General features: G+C 37.3%; 1 protein-coding gene across 2 annotated transcripts in view; it reads left to right on the top strand.

Moving 5' to 3' along the window:
* GABRG3 (gamma-aminobutyric acid type A receptor gamma3 subunit) overlaps positions 1-21,855 on the top strand; it is a 296,684-nt gene that overhangs the window by 265,757 nt on the left and 9,072 nt on the right. For both annotated transcript variants that reach the window (XM_008498082.1, XM_008498083.1), the window contains exon 7: positions 17,675-17,827. In XM_008498082.1, the coding sequence (XP_008496304.1) occupies positions 17,675-17,827 (153 nt within the window). The remainder of the gene's footprint in view (positions 1-17,674; positions 17,828-21,855) is intronic.

The following is a 21,855-nucleotide window of genomic DNA, read 5'->3' as shown; positions in this document are numbered from 1 at the left end:
AGCCATGGCATGGAATCCATCAGCTGGTGGTACTGTTTCTGTTTTGAAGTCACAGCCTCAAGGCTGTCTCACTTCTTCTTTTCTCTCTCCATCTTGGCATGATTCTGCAGTGCACAAAGCTCTTATTGTAGTAAGTTAGCAAACCACAGCACACAAAATGTCCTACATCCATTCTTTATCTGTAGTGCATTTTTAACTGTAGCAAAGCAGTGCAGAGGCTTTTGCATTAGAGACAATGTGAAAGTACAGGATTATGTTAACTCTAAAAGGATTTATTTGCATGGACAAAGAAATTCAATAAGCCTGCATTCTTCAACCTTAGAGAGATAGAAGAAAAAGACAGACAAAAGCAGAACAAAGTAAAGGTTGCATAAGATCACAAACTGTTCATCAAAGTGAGAAGCAACAATGATTTCTGTGAAATGCAAGTATTCAACAAATAGGAAGTTGACTCAGGCTTCAGTGATTCCTCTTGGTGTACCATGTTTCTTGTGAAAGTGATCAGAGGAGGTCAGATTCAGTTCGCTATTATGCCTCATTTGAGGCTTTTCCAGTGTGGAAATTCTGTTTTTCTTACTTCTCTTCCTCAGGATGACTGGGATCATGGGGTTACTGCAATCTGAATTGGAACTAACTCAAAGTACTCACAGTTTGACAACAGATAAAAATAGCAATATTTCAATCTGATTTTCATTCTTCAGGAGACTTTGTTTTTCCTCTTTCCTGCCCTGTTCCCTATTACTTCATACTATGAGGCATCCAGGTATGAACACTGGTAACTTATTCAAGTAACTTTCTGTCAAAAAGAGAAATGCAAAGCTATATTTAAAGTGCTAGGTTGGAAAGTAAACTTTTAAATGTTTTCTTTCCTCCTACTTTTTTCTTTTTTCTTTTTTTTTTTTTTTTAATTTTAAAAAATTTGGTCTCTCAACACCTGCTGCTTTTCATGCTGTAAAATCACTTTGGCTAACTACTTAAAGGTAGATTGTTTTGTATGTTCACATGACTTCTAGGGACCTTCATGGAAAGTGATCTGTGGGTAGATATGTTACAGGAAGACCAATATAATCAAGAAAACAAGAAGAAATGAAGGACGTTGGGAACCCTTTCTCTCTTCCCTTTAATATAGTGTGGTAACTTAAATCAATTTAAGGGGAATATAAAGCTAACATCCAGTCAGTATGTAATATTAAAAATTATTATGTAAAATTATTATTACCAAACTTTATATATATGATTTAAATGTACTGATTTCCTACTATAGATGTATTTATGACTTTTTTTGTTACAAAACACTGAAACCAAAATTATTTACATAGGATCTATATAAGATTCAAAAGGAAAAAACAGGGAGAAGAAAGATTTATCTGCTCCTTTTCAAAGCATAAACTTTGAGATTTGAATCTATTTCCAGTTAAGTATGCTTGAAGAAAAGACAAAAAGCAAAACAGAGCAAAGCAAAACAAAACAAATAAAGCAGGAATATCTCTCTGTAACAGTAGCTGTGGAATAAAATATGTACTGTTTTTATTGATGATAAAACAGTTTTTCCCTCTGCAATTCCATGTAAATGCAGCCTCAAGCATAAGTACTACTGGATCTCTGATGGTTTCCAGCTTTGATTTTCCAATTCAGAGCTTTTACTGAGTTTACAACCTTAGCATTTCTTTTTAGCAGGAGTTTTATTATTCAAACATGTTCAGCCATCCAGACATCATTGAAAGTTGGTATAGTCTTATAATGCAAACATGTAAGCACTTGGAAACACTTTCATGACATAATCACTGAATGGTAAGGGAATTAACAAGAAAATATCTAGCCCTTTGCTCCTTTTATTGTTAAATATGTAATACAACAATGTAAACCATAAACAACCCTGACATTGATATCCTATGGTCCAGTGTCCTGCCTGTCCATTTAAGTAGCTCAATTGTGCCTTAGTCAGTTAAATATTCTGTTTAATGCTTTATTTTATACTTCCAAAATATTACATTTCACAAGTTAAACAAGAAAGAATTAAATAATACAAAATTACGGAAATAGATTCATATTCAAACAAATAATTTTGAGGAAGATGCTAGCTAAGTTTAAAATGTCCTCACTCCACCTGTGTGGTGTCACCCTTTAAGGCATGCAAAGATGAACTTGTGCATTTTAGTTAATAAACCCAGTATAACTGTTTTCCAGGGAAAATACCTTGCCTCATTCTGTTTAAAGAGTTTATGGGTCCATTCCAGGATCTCTCTGGCCAGGAGATCACACTGAAGAAGAAATATAAAAATGCACTGTAGGTAAAGCACTGAAGAAATCTTTCAGGTCATTTTTTTCTCTACACTTAGTTAAACTAAAAACATGCCTCATTTGGTGATTTTTGCTCATTCCTGTTCACAATTCATTCATATATTCATTTAACAATCTTAAAAGTTTCTAGAAGCTAGAGAAGTTAAGAGAAACTGGAAGCTTGAATCAAGGAGCTGAGGTGGAACAAGGGCATTAATACCCAGGGAGAGGAGAAATGGTACAGATGGGTCTAGAAGACAGAGAGGAGAAAAATGAAAAGCAGAGAAGGAGCATGGGGAAGGCTGTACAAGAAAAGTTCTATGGTAGATAATGGAGTATAAACCAGTTAAAAAATCAGTCCTGTGAATGAGAAAAAGTTTGGGACAGAGGTAGAATAAGATTGGTGAAATGACTGCAGTGTTTTTCAGAGTATGGAAGGATGTCCTAGACCCTCAGATCTCACCAATCCTCTGCTGTTGATGAAGTGCTTATGAAGTCATGGCAAAAAATCTGGGTTTTACCCTTGTCTAAAACTGGGTGCTAAGTGCTCATAGACACTATGAGTCACTGAACTCAGGTATCCATATGTCTTCAGAATGACCTGCAAATAAAATGAAGAAAAAAAATATCCAGGGGAACCTTTTTTTTATTGTGAAGTGAATAGATTCAATAAAGGCCATTGAATCTAGCAAAACTTACGATGAAAATCAAGAAACGAGGCTGGTTATTTTATCACAAAAACCCCTCCACAAAACAAACTCCTAAATGCAAGAACCACAAAGCTTTGAGCCCTTTGGCTTTTGTCATTCTTTGCTGTCTGGAAGGAACTGCCAAAAACTGTAATATTCCCTGTTTGCACGGCTTCAGGCTTTGTGAGACTTGATGGGCTCCTGCAGGGAAAATCAAGGCAATCTGCCTTAAAAATGTACTGAAAGACCCTTGCAGAACATGAGGGACACAAAGGAAGGTTTCAGCTCTTAACATTTTGACATGAACCTGTTTAAAGTATTACCCTATACAATCACTTTGGGAGAACCTGAGGAGACCCATTTAACGGGACAGGCTAACTGTAAAAGAATGGCACTTTTCTTCAAAAAAAATCTTGCCAGGGAAAAGATGTAAAACCAGCAGCTGAAAAAAATAACATGCCAGATTCAGAGCTTTAGATTTAGTCTTATATTAGGTTTGTTCTTGCTTATGTCCATCCAAGTCTTCTATTACATTAGAAATCTCAAAAGTAGGTTAGAAATTCCAGATCCTGCACTGCCTGTCTATTAAGGAATAATACTGACTCTTTTGGTTTCCACCTCACTTTTTTTTTCCTTTTAAATGTGAATTATTATGGTACTGTACAGAAATCCATTCAGGGATTTAGTTGAGGTAAGAATATCAGTTGTTGCTGAAGTTCATTACTCCATGAGAGGATGGCATAACAAGGAACAACATTTGTTTTCCTAGTTGAACCAAACCATAATTTTATTATTCAGTCCTAAGAGTTATCTTAAATGTTTATACATTTTCACATCTATGGAACTGTATAAGAAATGGATTTATAATGTTGTCTACTACATTAAATCATGCAGGCCTTGTTTAAAAACAGATAAAATTAATAATTCATGGATGGTATAATAAAAGATGTCATGGGAATAGGAAGATATTTCTGAACACTCATGGGAACTAATTATGTTTGCAGATTTTGATGGAGACATGTATGTTATGTTGCAATGTTGCAGGTTTCTCTGGTTGGTATTTAGATGGCAACATTATTCATCCATCCCAGTGGTTTAATTGACAAGTTATGTTTAATGATTATTTTAAGGAACAAATTGCATTTTCTGCCATTAAAATTCAATGTATAGAAAACTCTATGATCACTTCCAAAGCAATTTGTAAATTAGGAGGGAGTGTGCTAGAGGAAAAAAACAAAGCAAACCAAGAAACTGTGTGATAGTTTGAGGTGGAGCAAAATTGCATCAATCTCTTACTAAATGAAAAAGACCATAAAGAGGAAATACCAAAATAGAAATGGAGTCTGCCTGAGGACAGGTAGCTCCAGCTGAAATTAACTAGGTTGAAGAAGGTTGATTCAAGGAGAAAAGCAAGGAAGAAGTGGTTACAGGTTTTATAATTAAAAAAATTTGAAGATATTCTCAGAACAAGGAACAGCTTTGGTTTGGGGTTTTGTTTTTCATTATTTTGGTTATTTAAGTGTGCTGTTTCCTAGATAACTGAGCAATTAGTTTATGTTAATCATTAATTACATTGCTTGCCAAAAATAACACTTTAAATCAAATCAGGTTATAAATTGTATTAAGAAATCTTTAATCAGTGGAACACTTTTTTTGGATTTGTTTTTTAGGGTAATTTTTCTGAAAGTTTTGAAAGCAAAAAAGCTCCAGTATTGCAGTATTGCTTGCCAAAATTCAGTTCTGAATCTTTTTTCACAGATGTCTCATGCATCCCAAAAAACTCTGGGAAATACTGGCCAAATGCAGCTACACATAAAAAAATACAAACCTCAAGGCACATAGGTGATGTGTCATTTTCAATTTAGTATGCACCAGTGTTGTTGTCCTGCAAATACACTTAAATATTAATGGAAAAGCAACCTACTTGCATCACAAGTGACTCTTCAGGCTCTTCCGAGCATTTCAGTTTTAAAAATGTCTCCTATTAATTGTTTGTCAGTTTAAGGAGGCTACACATGACCTTAGTATCTCATTAACATTTTATTTATGTACAAAGGCCCAAAGTTTGCCATAACTGTAACATTTAATTTATTTTACAAAGAACCAAAGTTTGCCATAATTAATTGGCAGTGCCATAGAAACATAATTCCTGGGGTTAAACCATGCAGGGTTTTAGTATAATTGCCTTTTACTTGAGTAGGTCACAAGTGTGTTTATTCCTCTTACTCCTATTTCAAATCCACTGTACAGTCTGGTACAAATTGGACATAATGCCCAGCACAGGTCTAGATGTAGAATTAAATTACCAATAGCCAAGGCTCAAATTATCTAATCAAAGAAAGAACACACTGAGGATAAACCAATCTTAATATCAAAATATTCAAGCTGTTTGGCTAAAGTATTAAGTCTCACGTGGAGCATCCTGTCATAGACTCATCAGTAAACACACCAGTAATTATCAGTTGTAACTCGGGTCCAGAAGGCTCTTCTTATTCTATAAAGTATAATATGCACAGGGGAATAGGTTGTCTTTGTAAAGAACAGTAAAAAAACAAACAAAAAACCAAACCAACCAACCAAAAAAACCCCAACAAAACCATAAACAAACAAACAAACAAAAGAAATGGAGAAAAAGAGACAGGAACAATGTTTTGGTCCTTCCCCATTGCTTTTTGTTGATTTTGTGTGGTTTTTTCCCCAAAAGAACATCTTATTGGACCAAGAATAAATAGCAAACTTTTCTCCTTGTTGACAGAAACTTCTTGCACACCTATTTACACAGTGCCAACCTCCACTCTGGGCTAGTCTCACATCTTTAAATACAGGTTTCCAACCACTGAGCTGTCAAAAGCCAACTTTCAGTAAGGTGGTGCTGTCAGCACAGATCCAGGCACTTGGCTACTGCACTCTTCACAGAGTGAAACCTCACACCAGTCTTCTCCCTTGAGCTAACTCTTCCCCTCAGGTAGATGCCTACTAAGCCTCATGAATATTAAATGTCTTACTCTGACCTATGAGCAACCTGTGGAAATAAGGTACTTTATTCTCAAGTCTGTCCGGTGGTTTCTAAAATCAGTAAAGTCACTGGGGAGAAATATGAAAAAATTGTTCATGCTTCTTTCCCAAAGTGGGATGTTACTCAGAGAGCTCTTAAACAAAGTAAGATGTGATGGCTGTTCTGTATGTGGTCAGGCTGCAAAGACAAGTTGTGCTATTTAAGTGGGACCCTAACTATTTATGGATTTCCTGAGTTTCTTTCTTTCTGAATCTTATCTCCCCAGCTGGTTATTTCTGTTACCATTTTGTGTGTGTGCTATTTTCTCCCCATGTTGCATTCGGATTCATCTGTGGAAGCAAATCACAAGGCAGAGACTGCTAGCTGTGAAAAAAAATTAATTCAGGGGCTTAAATTAAGACTTTCAGAGAAAATTTTAGATGTCCCTCAGGTACTTCATTAACCATTTTTGTAGCCCTAAGTCCTTTGAAACTGGAAACATTCCTATACTTTCTTCTTCAGAAGACTTAGTTTGAGTGAATGTAAAGAATGTAGGTCCCACATTCTTTTAATGAATGACCAGTATTGACAGATCCTGTTTCCATATGTAAAATGAATATACACAGTAGAAAACTCTCAAAAATGCCTGTTGGTCAATCTGTGGAATGGAAAAAGCCATGAGGGACCTTGCAAGATGCCAGTAGCACTGGTGCCAAACTGACCCCACTAACCTGACAGTCAATATTAGCAAGGCACTTAGCTGCAACATAGGCTGGTGCCAGAGAACACTGCCCTTAGAGACTCCCTCATGTTCATCCACTTAAATACATAAATACATGTCATAAGTGACTGAAAAACCTGCACCTCATTGGTTTCCAACAGAGTGAAGTGCTCTTCTAAGTGCAAGCACTGATATTTATGCTGCAGTCAGTAGGAGACCAGAGTTCACACCTAGCTGTTTCATGAAAGCAGGGCATAGTTATAATTCCCTGTCCTCCAAAGCCCAGAAGCAAAGACTGGTTGTGGAGAAGACAAGCAGTTCAAGTAAGAAGAATGATGAACTGCCAAACTCCATCCTTTCCTTAGTTATTCCACTGGTGTAGCTCCCCAAATTTTTGATTCAGCCTATTCAAATGAATGAAATAGACTTCGGCCTTTCAATCAACCATGGCAAACAACTATGCAAACTTAAGGTTTTACAGAAATCTGGGAAAAAATGACTTTAAATCACACGCTTTGCTCTTTACTTCTATGTGCAAATTGAAGCTTCAGCCACCACAGCAGCAGTCATTAAATGGTTAAAAACCCAATAGATTTCCCCAGATATAGCCATTCCCAGATTGTTCTCCTCTTATAAATAGTTAGTTGAAGTTTCTGACTTTTCAATTACATTTTAGTGTTACAATCAGTTAATATTCATCTCATGTTCCCTTTTAATAATTTGCATGTATCTGACATACAGTCCTCTTCACACAGACCCATGTGAATAAGCAACTAATGGTGATTCAGGGGTTGAAGTGCAGCAGGCCACTCTACTCCCTTCAAACCTCACACATTTTTAGAAAATTGCATGGCTATTCGGAGTTGAAGAAAACTGGAACCTTAAAAATACTAATCAAAGATATTAGCATATGCTCTCCAAAAATTTGCATAGTTAAAAAATAAATCCAAATAGCTTCATATGTCTTTATTACATAGAACTGGGTTTTTTTGTTTGTTTGTTTCCCAAAAACTAATTAAGTTCTGGCATCAATTGATGTCAATCTCTTCCTGCACTGTAGTTGTTCCATTTCACAATTAACTATGAATTGTGAACGAAACATCACCTTCGTGTCACTGAAGCACTTGCTCAATCCTTTCTTCAGAATTTCAGTGGAACCCTTTCCCTTCTCTGCACTTATTTGTGTCACTCTTCCTTTTCCCAGTGATGCAGGGAAGACATAAAGAAGCATATAGGCTTTTGCCCACTGCTGGTGAGAATGATTTAAAAGTGTTACTGAAAGTTACTCTGGGAAAACAGCTCTATTTTTCGTTTACAACAGTGATAGCATTGGTTGTTCTTTTAATAGTGTGTAATTTAACAGAAAACTCTTAACAATTCTGTGCATGCTATTCTGTAATTTAAATGCTTCACACTGCAGAATAACAGATAAAGAGAATTCATCAACAAGCAAAAACAATTCCCTAAAGACAGCAAGGAGAGAAAAATCAACAGACCTGAGCTAAATCTCTGATTTTGTGCCTCTAACAATTTAAAACTAACACTATTGATGGGTTAAAACTATGTTTATTGATGGTTAAAAGAAACTTCTGATGAAAACAAGTCAAAGTTTGAGCATGGAGTTCAAAAGTGAGAATGCCACTCATAACCAGAATGAACAGAAGAGATGTAGTTGGATTTGAATGAGATTCAGGCTGTTTTTGCATTTGTTACAAAGGAACAGTGAAGTACTGAACAGACTGACTATATAGTCCAGGTGGGCAGTACACAAAGGGAAAAGGGCTAGCAGTAGCAGGAAAAAAAAGGGGGCATTTATTTAGCACAAAATTGATTTATTAACAACACACGGCACGTTTTGTGATGTGAAAGACAAAACGTTACATGAATACTAGAGGTACTTGCTAGGGAAATTAATAAAGACAAAATTAATGTATTTTTTATTAGTATATATATTTGAAAAGATTATGTCAATGAAATTTGAAGAGACAAAAGAGACACAGTTGGGAATATAAGAAAGACTGAAATCCAGTCCTGTGGGACTTCATAACAAACTTCAGTACAATGGTGCCTCCTTCCACAGAAAAACCCAGCTCCTTCTGCAGACTTACTGAGGGTGCACTCTATCCCCTCATCCATATCAATAAAGGTGTTAAAAAGGAGTGGCCCCAGCACTGAGCCCAGGGGAACACAATCCGTGACCAGTTGCCAGATGGACTTAACTCCATTTAACACAACTCTTTGGACCTGGCCATCCAACCAGTTTGTTATCCATGGAAGGTTGTGTGCATCCAAGCAATGAGAAGCTGATTTCTACAGGAGAATGCTGTGGGAAACTGTGCCAAAGGCCTTACTAAAGTCAAGGTAGACAACATCCACAGCCCTTCCCTTGTCCAATGAACAGGACATCCTGTCATAGAAGGAGATCAGGTCAGTCAAACAGGACCTGCCCTTCATGAACCCATTCTGCCTGGGCATGATCACCTGGATGTTCTGCATGTACCCCTTTAATTCTTCTAGCACAAAAGCAAACCTACATATGGTAAATAGCAACACTTCTTAGGAATAGCCAGTAATGGATTATACATAGAGCACCATGTTTGTATATTGATTTTCTCTCATATTGATGCATGAATGCAAACGGATATTACATGGGTAAATTTTCTACTATTAAGGCAGAAATTGAACTGGACTGGTAACTATGGATCGAAGTCTTGCTTATGGTATTACATATTTTTATTCCCATTATGTGGTTTGATGAAACTGCATTTTTTTTTTTTTTTTTTAGGATTTTCCAATAATATTTGTACCTTCAACTGTCAAATTAAAAATCCATTGTTTTCATTTTTACTCCAATTGAAAAAAACATATTAAATAATACTTCATGTTGTAAAATGAAAATGTCATTATGCCTAAAGATAAGAGGTCTGAACAGCCTGAGAGAAATTCTGCTGCTCGTAATACTACATAGATCAATTAGATGCTGTGACTTCACATGGCTTTTGTTGGAGGACAGTGTTATATGCAATAAGACGACTGGGAAAACAAAATAGCTGTATTTGGTAGGACATTTTATATAAATATACTAACAGGGAAGTCTGCAAGTAAGAAAAATATTCTTGACCATGCTACTGAATGCTATAGTAATTTAATACTTTTTAGTTTTTATCAAAGCTAGTATTTTTAGAGTTTTGGAGGTCAATTGTGTCCATGGACTTCAATCACCTGAGTATGTTCAATGCACTCCAGACACTTAACAGAAGATTAGGGCTACAGCTAGAGGCAAGGAAATGATTGCAGCTGAATCAAAAGTAACTAGTTTTGAAAGTGCAAGTATGGCATATAATGAACTGATGAGAGAACAAGAAATATTGACCAGTATGTTTCAAATAACCACAGAACACAAAAATTTAATGTTGAAAAATTGGTGTTTTATTTATTTAATTTCAGTTCTTCATGAAGTTCCAGTAATCAAAACCAAAAAATCGATCAATTTTCCCAATTTAATAATAAATGCTGAAGTCAGAGAATGAAATAACCTTACGTGCTGGAAACACGGACACTAACATTTAAAAACATGCATTAGTTCATGTAACAAAATGGTCATTTTATAAAACTCTTTTGAAAATGCTGCTTTCATCAAAGAAAATGAAAATTCACTATTTAAGGAAGGACTAACAAAATAAATGCAAAATTTTTGATGGTGATGAAAAAAAATTGATAGCTTCAAGTAAAATTATTTTCCTCAGTATTCTGTTCCTCTTCTTATTGAAAAAGAAAAAAAAAAGCCTTATTGATAAGATAGGACAAAATCTTGGCCCCACTTGACTGTAAGCAATCAGTTGCCTTCAGACAGCCTGGGATCTGGTCTTTGCTTTTCACACTCTAATCTGTCAATGTTTACTTTTTATTATGCATGCTTATGAATATGTATGTCTTTATAATTGAACATGATTTCTACAAGCACAAGCAATGCTGTTGGCCTTGGGTTTCTTTTCTTTAAGAAATCCTGATCCATCTGCTTTCATTTCAGTAATGATAGTAAGAAGATACCTTGAACTTCCATCTGGTATGTCTCTGAGGGCTGGGGATGATGGTGAAAAAGCCTAGTGCAAGTGCCTATTCTGTCTGAATTTGAAGAACATTTCTATTCTGAAGTAGGTAGGGTTGAGCTTCGCACCACAGTCTGTTTCTTCCTGATTCTGAGCTGAGATATTCTTTCCCAATAGTGCAAAATCTGGAAGCTTAAACTTACACATCTCCAGTTGACACCAGCTCTACCATGGTAACATGCATCCCTTTCAAACATCTCTCTGGTGAACAGTTTGCAAAAACTCCTATGCAGACTGATTTTCATGAAAATTTGGTTTTTTAATGATTTGATTTCTCAGCTGTCTGACCAATGTATTCAACAGCAGTGGTCTCCTGCTTGAGCTAGTTGTTTTCAAATATTGCAGTTCTACCCTAATATCAGAGGGAAATATAGTAAATGAAGGCATTTGTGACAAACGAACAAGATCCTGGATGACTAAAAGTCAGTGGACAAATGAGTAAAAACATTTCAGCTTACTTAGAAAGCAGGGAAATCTAGTTCAGGAAAGACGAATAGAGCTTTAGATAGCAAGGATAAGGAAACAGGCTGGGGGAAATGACTAGTGAATGGCAGGATTAAATAGGGTCCTCTCTTGGCTTCCAAATAAAGCTAAAAAATATTTTTTAAAACCACTGAAGATTAGATACTTTGTTTTCTCAGTGTAAAGTAAATCTGATTCATTAAGATAATAAGGAAGATGCTTCAGTGTGCCCTCTGTGGTCTCAGTGATAAACAAAAAAATACCAGTGACACACCATGTGAGCCTTCATTTTAATGAATAGGACATTTTTTCTTTAATCAAACTCTCATGACAACGTGGATAAACTCTGGCACCCCTCACTAACCCCTGGTTAAACAATATTGCTCAGAGGGTGGCAATCAACTGTGCAGGGTCCAGCTGGAGATCTGTGACTGTGACCTGTGTTCCCCAGGGATCAGTGCTGGGTCCAGTTTTACTCATCAACAACCTCAGTGAAGGTACAGAGTGTATCCTTAACAAGTCTGCTGGTGATATGAAGCTGGGCAGATTGGCTGATACACCAGGGAGCTGTGCAGCCATTCAGTGAGATCTGGACAGACTGGAGAGCTGGGCAAAGGGCAACCTAATGAGGTTCAACAAAAATAAGTGTATTATAATAATATACACATAATATAAACATAATATATAATATTTTACCTGTGAAGGAATAATACTTTATACCAGTGTTGTTTAGGGGTTGACCTGCTGGAAAGCAGCTCCAAGGAGAAGGACCTTGGAGTACTGGTGGACAGTAAGTTACCCATGGGACTGCAATGTTCCCTTGTGGCAAAGAAAGCCAATGCTATTCTGGGGTGCATTAAAAAGATTGTGTCATGTGGGTCGAGAGAAATCATCCTCTATTCTGCCCTAATGAGACTGCATCTGCAGAATTGTGTCCAATTTGGGGCTCCCCAGTTCAAGAGGGACAGATGTATACTAGAGAAAGCCCAACAGTCTACAGGAGTCATCAGGGGACTGAAACATCTGTCTTATGAGGAAAGGCTGAGACACCTGGGGCTGTTTAGTCTGGAGAAGAGAAGACTGAGAAGGGATCTTATTAATGTTTATAAATAAGGGTGGGTGTCAAGAAGAAGGGGTCAGTCTATTTTTGAGTGGTGCCCTCTGACAGGACGAGGGGCAACAGGAAAACAGGGAAACAGGGAGTTCCACCTCAATATAGGAAAAACTATTTTAATGTAAGGGTGTTGGAACCCTAGAATAGGCTGCCCAGAGGGGTTGTGGAGTCTCCTTCTCTAGAGATTTTCAAGACCTGTCTGGACATGGTTTTGTGTGATCTGCCCTAGGGGAAGGGAGGTTGGACTTGATGTTTTCCAGAGGTCCCTTGCAACCTCTACCATTCTATGATTCTATTCTTCTGTTATTATTCTGAAGTTCTAGTGATGGGAAATTAGCACATTACCTTCACTCTCATGCTGAAGTTGCCCTCTGCTCTCTGCGTGTTGTAATTTCATCTTGCAGTCTTTGTAAAGTCATACTTTATTTAACTTTTCCTAAGATAATTGGGACTGTAGTACTTGTTAGCCTCAAATTATAATGGGAGGATAAATGAAAATGTATGATAAGATACTATAGTAAGTTTGAGTAAATAAATGGCTTACAGTATAATATTTTAGTTTTTAAAGATTTTCTTAAAAAAAAAAAACAGTTGCATTCTGCTCAAACATTTTACCTTTAAGTAAGATGTTCTTGGTGCAATGCAGGCAAAATTACAGCACTTAAGCAAACCATACTGCAAAAGACAAAGGAAATGGGCAATACTTTGCATTGTTCATTAAAATCCACAGCAGTTATTCCTTTAAAATTTTTATTGTTTTAAGTAGTGTCCTGCTTTCAAAGTAGAAAGTTAAACTAATATGAGCCCTATGGGTCACAGACAGCAGTCATCTTGGTTTCATGGGAAGTATTGCTACACTATTCCTATTACTTAAATTTGCTGCCTCTGGATGAATCCTTTGCTCTCTCTATAGAAAAATGTTTGGGCACTATTTTGCCTCGAGGTAATTTTCATTATTTAAGTGAATCTATGATCTAATGGTTCAGCTAAAACTTACTTTGCATTCCTGGGAAATTATTTAAGCTGTTAAAAAATAGGACTCCTGTCTGACTTTCAAAGTGAAGTTGTTTTGATATTAGGTATTCCAGTGGTCCCTAGCTAGGCAATCACTATGTGATCACTTTTAAACAAAATACACTGATTTAATGATATGCAGTTTGGAAGGAGGTTTTCTCCATCTTGTCTGCACTGCAGGGCTTTGTCACACAATCAGCCTCAGCTCCTCTTCCAGCAGTGGCAGTCAGGGCTGGTGGAACTCTGAAAGCTGTTGAAGGAGCAAGGAGGCACTGAGCAAAGGGCCTGAAAGCTTTTTATGCCCTTTGAGTTGCTCGTGCCTTCAGGACATACAGAATGAACTGTAAGTCAGGTTTTTCAGAAGAGAGGAGAGTTTCTTTGTATGAATTATTTTGTGTGTATAGAGAAAGTCAAAAATGTATCTGTCATGTTTATTTTCCTTTAAGCTGCAGACAAGGTCTTTTAGATACACTGAGAATAATTACTTCTGGAAGGAGTAATTTAGACTGTAATCACAATAATAAATGCAGTCTGCAGTCTGGAGCACTGCACTGAGGAAAGCAGCCATAGCACATGCATGGTGGCTCTTCTGTATGCTGAGAAAGTCTGAACAGAAAATGGCTTGGATGAGGACAGAAGAACTGAAGAAGTAATTTAATTGCAAATTTTAATTTATTGTTAGCTATTAAAGAAAAATGTATCCCCTATATGCTGTACAGGAACATGCTTGCCTTTGACAGCAGTCACAACATGAGTGCTTCCAGCTGAGGCTCTGTTTCAACACGGAGCTGGAATGCAATTCCCTAGCATTCATCATCTCTAAGTTGCATCCTTTCTAAGCATGGTTAGAGTATTATAGGAGAACCAGAAGTCCTTCTTTTCCGTTCTGGATCACTCATTCTACTGAACTAAATCATTTTCCCAGTCTGTTGGTATATTTATCTGTCACTGTGTTCCCATAAGTTGGTGTACAAAAGGGACAGTATGTAAGGCTGTATGCACAGATGCTGCCTGTAGGCCTGGGTCTGTCTTCATTGTAAGACTTTTTTGCATGGCTTTCAGAAGTGAAAACAGATTAGTGGATAAATGAATGCAGCCAGATATTATTTTAGGATTTCATTTTCATTGAATGCAAGTGAGGCATCCATGGGTCCTTGTTGGATACTTGGGAATTTGCAGCCCCTTGTAAAATTCAACTGAGTCACAATTTGGATTTTTTAGCTTGCTGGAAGGATATTCAGCAGAGAAGGGCTATCTTGACAGGTTTTTCATTGGAATAAAGAGAAATTAATGGTTCTGTTGAAACAGAGATCAAGGGAGAGAGAAATAAGGAAGCAAGCTAACAAGCCAGCCAGCAAAGGAGCAAGCAGAGGAGATGTTCAAGTCCTCAAGGATAAATGCACCAAATTTAACTACAAAATTAAGAACAACAAAAATACCCTTTAGTAGGTTAAGTTTATTATATTTAAGTAAAATAATCTCAGCACCCTCACAGAAGTAGCCCATTGTAGTTTTTCCCATGGGATCAAGGGGTTTGTTTGACTCTTTGGATCACCTGAAAGTGTCTACAATGTCTTTGTCCACATCTGAATCAGTCACTCTTCTTTTTCAGTCACTGGAGAGAAATGGAAAAGTTTGGAGCGTATTCACTTCCTGAAGTGAACTGCTAAAACAGATTAGACAAACAGTATACTAAGAGTACAAATTTATCTTCATTAAGTATAGAACAGAGGCCACAGTGAACAGGTCATCTGTAGAACTGACCTTCTAGATCTCTAAAATCTGGTGAAATGAACACTGTCTGAAATATACTGAACCTGTGACTAAATGGGTGACAAAGTCTGTGTCATTTAATCTCTTCATCAGTTCCTGTGTGGTAAAGAGTTGAAAGGCTCCATAATTTTCTCCCACTTTCATTTTATCAGGTTTATCTCAGTAGAAAACCTTGGAGGCAGTGACTCTGCCTTACTAGCCAGTGTTTTTCTATTTAATATATAGTCTGAATCTCACTCAATGTGCTGGATATCACAGTGATACCATTCAGAGGACCAGTGACTTCTGTGTGTATTTGAATTCTGTGTATCACATACAGTTGTACATGAGGAGTCTGAATATTGCTTTGCTTTTTGCCATTCTCAAGCATTTAGAACATGCAGTTCTAAATGCAATAACTGAGTAACAGAAATGTAAAGGCTCAGCACATATCCTATAGAGTCTGATTTCATTTTGTTTTGCTTATCCTTTTTCACTGACAGACAGTGCTTGAAAAATTACCATAATTTTTCTTCCATGGCTGTTGAGTAGTTCCTGCCATTAAAAACACTGGTTTACAAAGCCTGAGTCCTTGTTCTTATTTTTATGAAACACTTCAGTGGTGCAAATCTTTCTTTGGTGAGACAGAGCCGATTAGGGAGCTCATGTAGTCTAAAAATAAGCCAATCGACAGTTACTCATCCATATCTGTTCCCTGGTGCCATTCCCTCCATGGAGAAAAGTGCTGGAGATGAGTGGAAAATAACCCTTAGGCTATGAACAGGCCATGAGGCTCACTGTGCCATGATGTACTGCAACACTTCTTACTCATAATAGCAGCAAGTTCTCACATTAAACCTCTTTCGCATTATGACAAATACAAAAATCTTCTGAAATACCTGTCCAGCTTCTTGGGGTCACACTGACCCAGGACTCATGGTAATGCACGTGAACATCTAACAGAAACATGATGAAAGCACCCACAGGCTTATCAACCTCTTTAAAAAACATCTATCTACAAAAAAATGTAGGTAACAGAAACTTTTCCTTTTAACTCCTTCTTCTAAGTTTCTCTGCCCAAATCCCACCCTCAGATTTTTATTTAACTTTGACTTCGTATGTTATGGCAGCTCACTCATCTTATAGCAGTCTTATGAGATTCTTTGAGTGGAAATTCTTTTTACTGAATAAATTTATTTTCTGTGTAATTTTGAGCTATAGTCAAAAAATCCAGTGGATTAAATGGTTTTGTTCATATGCTCTCTGCTACTCGAAGATGCAGTTTCAATGCCCCTCAACTCATAATGAATCCATTGTGTCTCTACCTGGATGACCTGGATGTACATTCCTTTGGGGATTAATTCCTCTGTGCCACCATTTTCTTCAGTATTCTGATGGGTTGCTATAACAGGTCAGACTTACCTACCTGTTGCAAATGATGTCTTCTGCAAATGTATTCTAGAAAGTCAAGATTTGTAACAAGTTGCAATATAATTTAGCATGTCAAATGCAAAGTAATCAGACAAAAACCCATAAAAGTTCTCAGCCATATAAACTCCTACTCACATTTGAAATGGAAGAAAGATAGTTCAGGCTAAGTACAGAAACTGGTCTCCCTTCAGTTTCATTACTCTTAAATACTGTGACTGTCTGAGGGAGCTGTTAGTAAGGAGAGAGGCGATAAGGTCCGTGGTCTCTACTAATTAGAGAGAGAGGAATAGATTATTATCCCCCTTGGAGTCCTGAGGGTTAGCAGAAAAGATCCAGTACAGAAAATAATATCATGTGAGATAAGATAGTCTTCTCACTGGATTCTTGAATTTATGAATCAGAGCAGAATACTTTATGAATCAGAGCAGAACTCCATGTTCAGGCTTCTTGTATGAGAATTTACAGATACTACAAGTGGCCACAACTGCTTTGAAACAGGAATGCTGACAAAAAGAGACTATTGATTTTTAATGATGAGTCCTTTAAAAGTATGCAGTCTGACCTCTGTTAGTAGCACTGAGGCTCTAATGTCTATAAATGATTTCTTATGCAAAGGCATGCTCATGTGCATACTACACTTGCCATAAAGATCCCTACTGCCTGATTCATATCTCTAAAGAAGATGACAGAAGACACTTGGACCTGAAATCATGACAGGGAAGACACAGTTTGCAGAAGAAGGGATTTGATGTGGCAGTATCTGGTGAATGATAGTAATTTCATGTCAGTGCTCATGGAGCCATCCAGAAATATCAAGTCTGGAAAGCCAAGATACCTTTCAAAAATTTACTTGTCCAGAATGATTTCTAAGAGCCTCTGCTTGTCCAAATAGGCCAACGTTCCACAGAGGCCTAGAACTAAAGGCAATCAAAATTGAAAGGTTTATTTGAATTCTATTTCTTGTGAGCATTGCTGTACAGATGCTCGCAAAACACTAAGAAATATCTCATATACAGTGTTTTTATGAAGCTTAAAAATTAACACCTCAATAGACAACCATTTGTATCTCAGCACAATGTCAATTTATTTTCTTTTCTGTTATTGCAGGTGATTATGTGGTCATGACTATATACTTCGACTTAAGCAGAAGAATGGGATATTTTACTATTCAAACATACATTCCCTGTATATTAACAGTTGTTCTTTCCTGGGTATCTTTTTGGATTAAAAAAGATGCCACACCAGCAAGAACAGCATTAGGTAAGTTGTTAGCAATTCCCTTTTCTTCTATCTTTGCATGGTTTCTACTATATTATCATTTGAAAATGTCAACTTCCTTTCAAAGAGACCACTAACTATATCCTTTGGATTATTGCTAGCACATCTTGCAGATCCAGATCTACTTGTCACTGAAGCCTCTGGCTTTCTCCCTTTAACAGGATAATTAAACATAAACTACCCTGACCCTTGGGAATGACATTGGCACCTATTTTACACAATATTCTAGAATTAATGTTGGTTGCCTTTTTCTCAGTATGATATTTTAGTGACATTTTTGAAGAATAAATTAACATCATTTCTGGCTTTCTTCCCTTCTGAAACTCTCTCCCACAGGGCATTATGTCTTATATATACAGATAATTATGGGATATAATAATATTAACTCTTGCAAAGGGTTTTAACTCATGTGCTTGAAGTTAATCACACTAGGTGTATCGATATTTTTCATCGATTATAAGGATTTATGCTGGTATAGGTTTTCCAGCAGCTCATATATATCAGGATCAGCATGTATATTTTGGCATTGTGATTTAGGATACACTTAGTATTGCTGCCCATTTATTCTCATGCATGTAGGAAAACCTGCAGATTTTGCCAGTATCAAAGTCATAGGGCTGTGTAAAAGCAATTTACAGGTGTACATCAGGATGGAAATTAAAGCATTTTACTCCAGACTGTTTGCCAGGGCTGCCAATACTCACTGATTCAGAAATCTTCTAGTCCAGGAAAAGAGAGAAGCTTATGTGAGTGTTAGCCTGCCTGTTTTCAGGAGCAAGAATTATCATACCCAGATATGGGTCCTTGATCCTGTGGGAGTTTAACTTGTTAAAAAGTCTCTCCAGGTAACCTGCCCAACATTCTAGATCATTTCTATTTGAAAGAATGAATCATGAAAAACTGACTTGCATGATTTTTCAGACTCAAATCAGACAGGAAGCATTCATAGGAACAACTGAGTCCCTAGGTTTAAGAAGATGATACTGCTACAAGGAAAGGCTGGAGGACAAGAGCTGTCAACAGGCTGCACCTCCTTGTGGGACATGTGAAGGCACCTGCAGTGAGCACCCTGTGCTTGGGTGCTCTTTAGTGCCAACAAAACCTGTGTTCCATCCCGATATAGGAAAAGCCATCTGTGCAAACCACCTCTGTCTCCCACTCCCCTAAACAGCTGATCAAGAGTACTCAGAGCTCCTCATCCTTTTTCATTCAAGTAATTAGGCATTTACTAGAAATGGTGGTTACTTGTATGTGAATCCATTTCTGCCAGCTCTTTTTCAAATGCCTTGGAGAGCTTCTCTGCTTAATCTAAGGAAGAAGACACCTTGTTTGACATCACAGCCTTTATACAGCTGTTCATATTTATTTGTCTTGTTTCAGTCTGTTCCTCTCCCTCACTAATAAATCTGAGCAACCATCAGTTTTGAGGGTGGCCTTGTTTCTAGCTTAAAGGCCCTGAAGGGGAAAATAAAAATGTAAGTGTTAAAGAGATTTTGAAGCCCGGTCACTCTAAATGAGATTTTAGTTGGTAAATCTCTTGAACTTGTCCATAAGTCTAATTCCACTTTATAAGTCCTTCACTCATACAAAAACCTTACAAATATTTTCTTCCCCAAACTTATAACACTTTAATAGCTTACTAACTTTCAGCTGAATCATAGAAGGAATACATTACCAAAAATATCCTCTCAGTGTAACTCTCTCACTAACCTTTATTTAAGCAATGAAGCAGTATGCCAGCCATTCCTGCTATCAGTCCTTAGACAGGTTCCTAGGGGAAGATTCTATCAGCTTTAAGTCTTTGTGATTGGCAAGGGGAATCCATTGAAACCCAGAACATCTCTCAGTGACATCGACAACAGTATCAGTAGATAGAAAAGTTCCCGAGAGCCTGCAATAAGACAACTGCAAGCAACCGTGTTCATACTTCACATGTATAAAACCTAATTTGTGTGAGGCCAACAAAAGACCATAACCTGATGGATATGCTCTGGGAGGTTGTATAATTAACAAACGTAGCACTTCTGACTATTGTTAAGTCATGTGGCATCAAGTAGGTTCAGTTTTCTGAGGTTATTTTCCAAGCAAGGAATATTCAGTCCTCGCTCCCTTCATGCACCCAAAGTGCTTTTACACTGTGGCTCCACCAGCATGACAGACCCTAAGATTTATAGTTACTCTGTGACCCTCACCAGCTCCAGGACAGTGTGAAGATGATCCATACATGAAGAGAAAGCAGCTGTATGACTGCCTGTTTCTGGCTGTGCAGCCTTGCCTCTGATGGCCAGAAAATTGAGCTATTGACTTTTAGAGTGCTTCTCTGCTGAACTCCTTACTTCTTAAATTGGGTGACTCAGTGGAGATAAGGAAAGATTGACTATCCTTCATCTTTTTTAACTAGGAGTCTGAAGCACTATGTGTGTTCAGAGAGCCACACAGCATCCATTTGGGTTGTCCTTCATAATGCTTAAGAGAAAAGGGTGGAAAGGTGTCTAACAATTTGCATTACTGATTTTCTGGAAGCAGTGTTCATACCCTGTCCCTGAGGGAAGTTCCCCATACCACACAGCTCTGTTTCCAATTAATTAGTCACAAAAGTAAGCTAGATCAGTAATCACACCAGTGTGACTCTCCTTGCTTCATTCTCTCAGGTGACAGGAACTTTAGACAAAAAATGTATTCATGTACTGAGGCCATGAATTTGAAGTAAGAACATAAAAAGTGAGATGTTCCAAGTCACTATCATGACTAATTCCTAAAACTCTGATGAAGAATTATATTACTGGGCTAAACTTTAATTTTTTAATAAATAAAGTCAGATGATGAGAAGATAATATATACAGGAGCCACATATTTTTGTGCAAAGTCCTGTTGGTCCCAAATTGGTAATACCCTGTTGACTCTTGGGATAGAGTAAGCAGTTCATAGTTTATTGAAGGTCTGCTGGGATAAGGCAACTTAAAATCTGTCTGTGCAACAGCACACATTCACATTTGGATGGTGCCATGTGGTTAAACTGTGAGTAATATAGCCAAAGGCAAACCACTGAAATCATCCTGCTAATTAGTTGAAACGAATTGTAGATTCAGTGCACCAAACCTGCCCCAAGTATAGCTACATTAATGTAGAGGGCTAGCATCTGGGAAATATTTCACTGTCTGAAGTTAGCAATTTCCTAAGCTATTGGCAACTACTCACACTTACATTAAGGACAAATTTTACCTCTCTCTGAATAACACTGAGTAATAAGCTATTTCTGAGCTGATAAAAATAAATGCCATGAGGGTATTTGCGTGTGAGGGAAAAAACCAAAACCATAAGTATCCTTTCAGCAGAACTGTCCAGAGGTATCAAAGGTCTCTTCAAAAGCTTTGCATCATGGTCCCTTTTTCACATACTCTTTGAGGGTCTGAGGCCCATAGTGGTAATCTAACTCACTCCAGGCCACTTGGAGAGTCAGTGGGAAACTGGAAATAGACTTTGAGTGTTAGATAAGAACTGTGTTTAGTGATCTGAAGTTATTCTGCTCTTCATTCACAGGTGAAAAAAAATGTCCCTTTGCTATTTTTTCTTGTCACTAGTAATCAAAATGTTCTTATGCCCATGTTCACAGCCAAGAGCAACCAGCAAGATTATGAAGAAAAGCTGCAATCTGGAAAAGAATAGGTTGTTTTCCTTGAAGATGAAGGGAATTAGAGTAAACTGTAGCTTTCATTCCAGTTTCCTCCTGCTGTTTCCAAAATGGGTGTAATGTGTAATAGGACAAGGCAGTTACCACGGAGCAACTTCAAACTGCAGTTTTAAAAAATAGGGCGGTTACCAAGGCCAGCAATGTGTTGGTGTAAAAGAAGCTACAGTTGTTGCTTACTAAAAAAATGTACATTGCTCTCTCTGTCATTCCACCTTAAACTCACTTGAAAAACAAGCAATTGATCAAAACAGGTGCCAGACCAAAAGTTGGAGGAGCTAAGTTTATAAACAACTGGTATCATGGGTGAAAGCAGAATGCT

Source organism: Calypte anna, chromosome 1 (genome assembly GCF_003957555.1).
Source record: "Calypte anna isolate BGI_N300 chromosome 1, bCalAnn1_v1.p, whole genome shotgun sequence".
NCBI classification, from domain to species: Eukaryota; Metazoa; Chordata; class Aves; order Apodiformes; family Trochilidae; genus Calypte; species Calypte anna.
The sequence above is the reverse complement of the archived record's forward strand: the minus strand, read 5'-3'. Positions and strand labels throughout refer to the sequence as shown.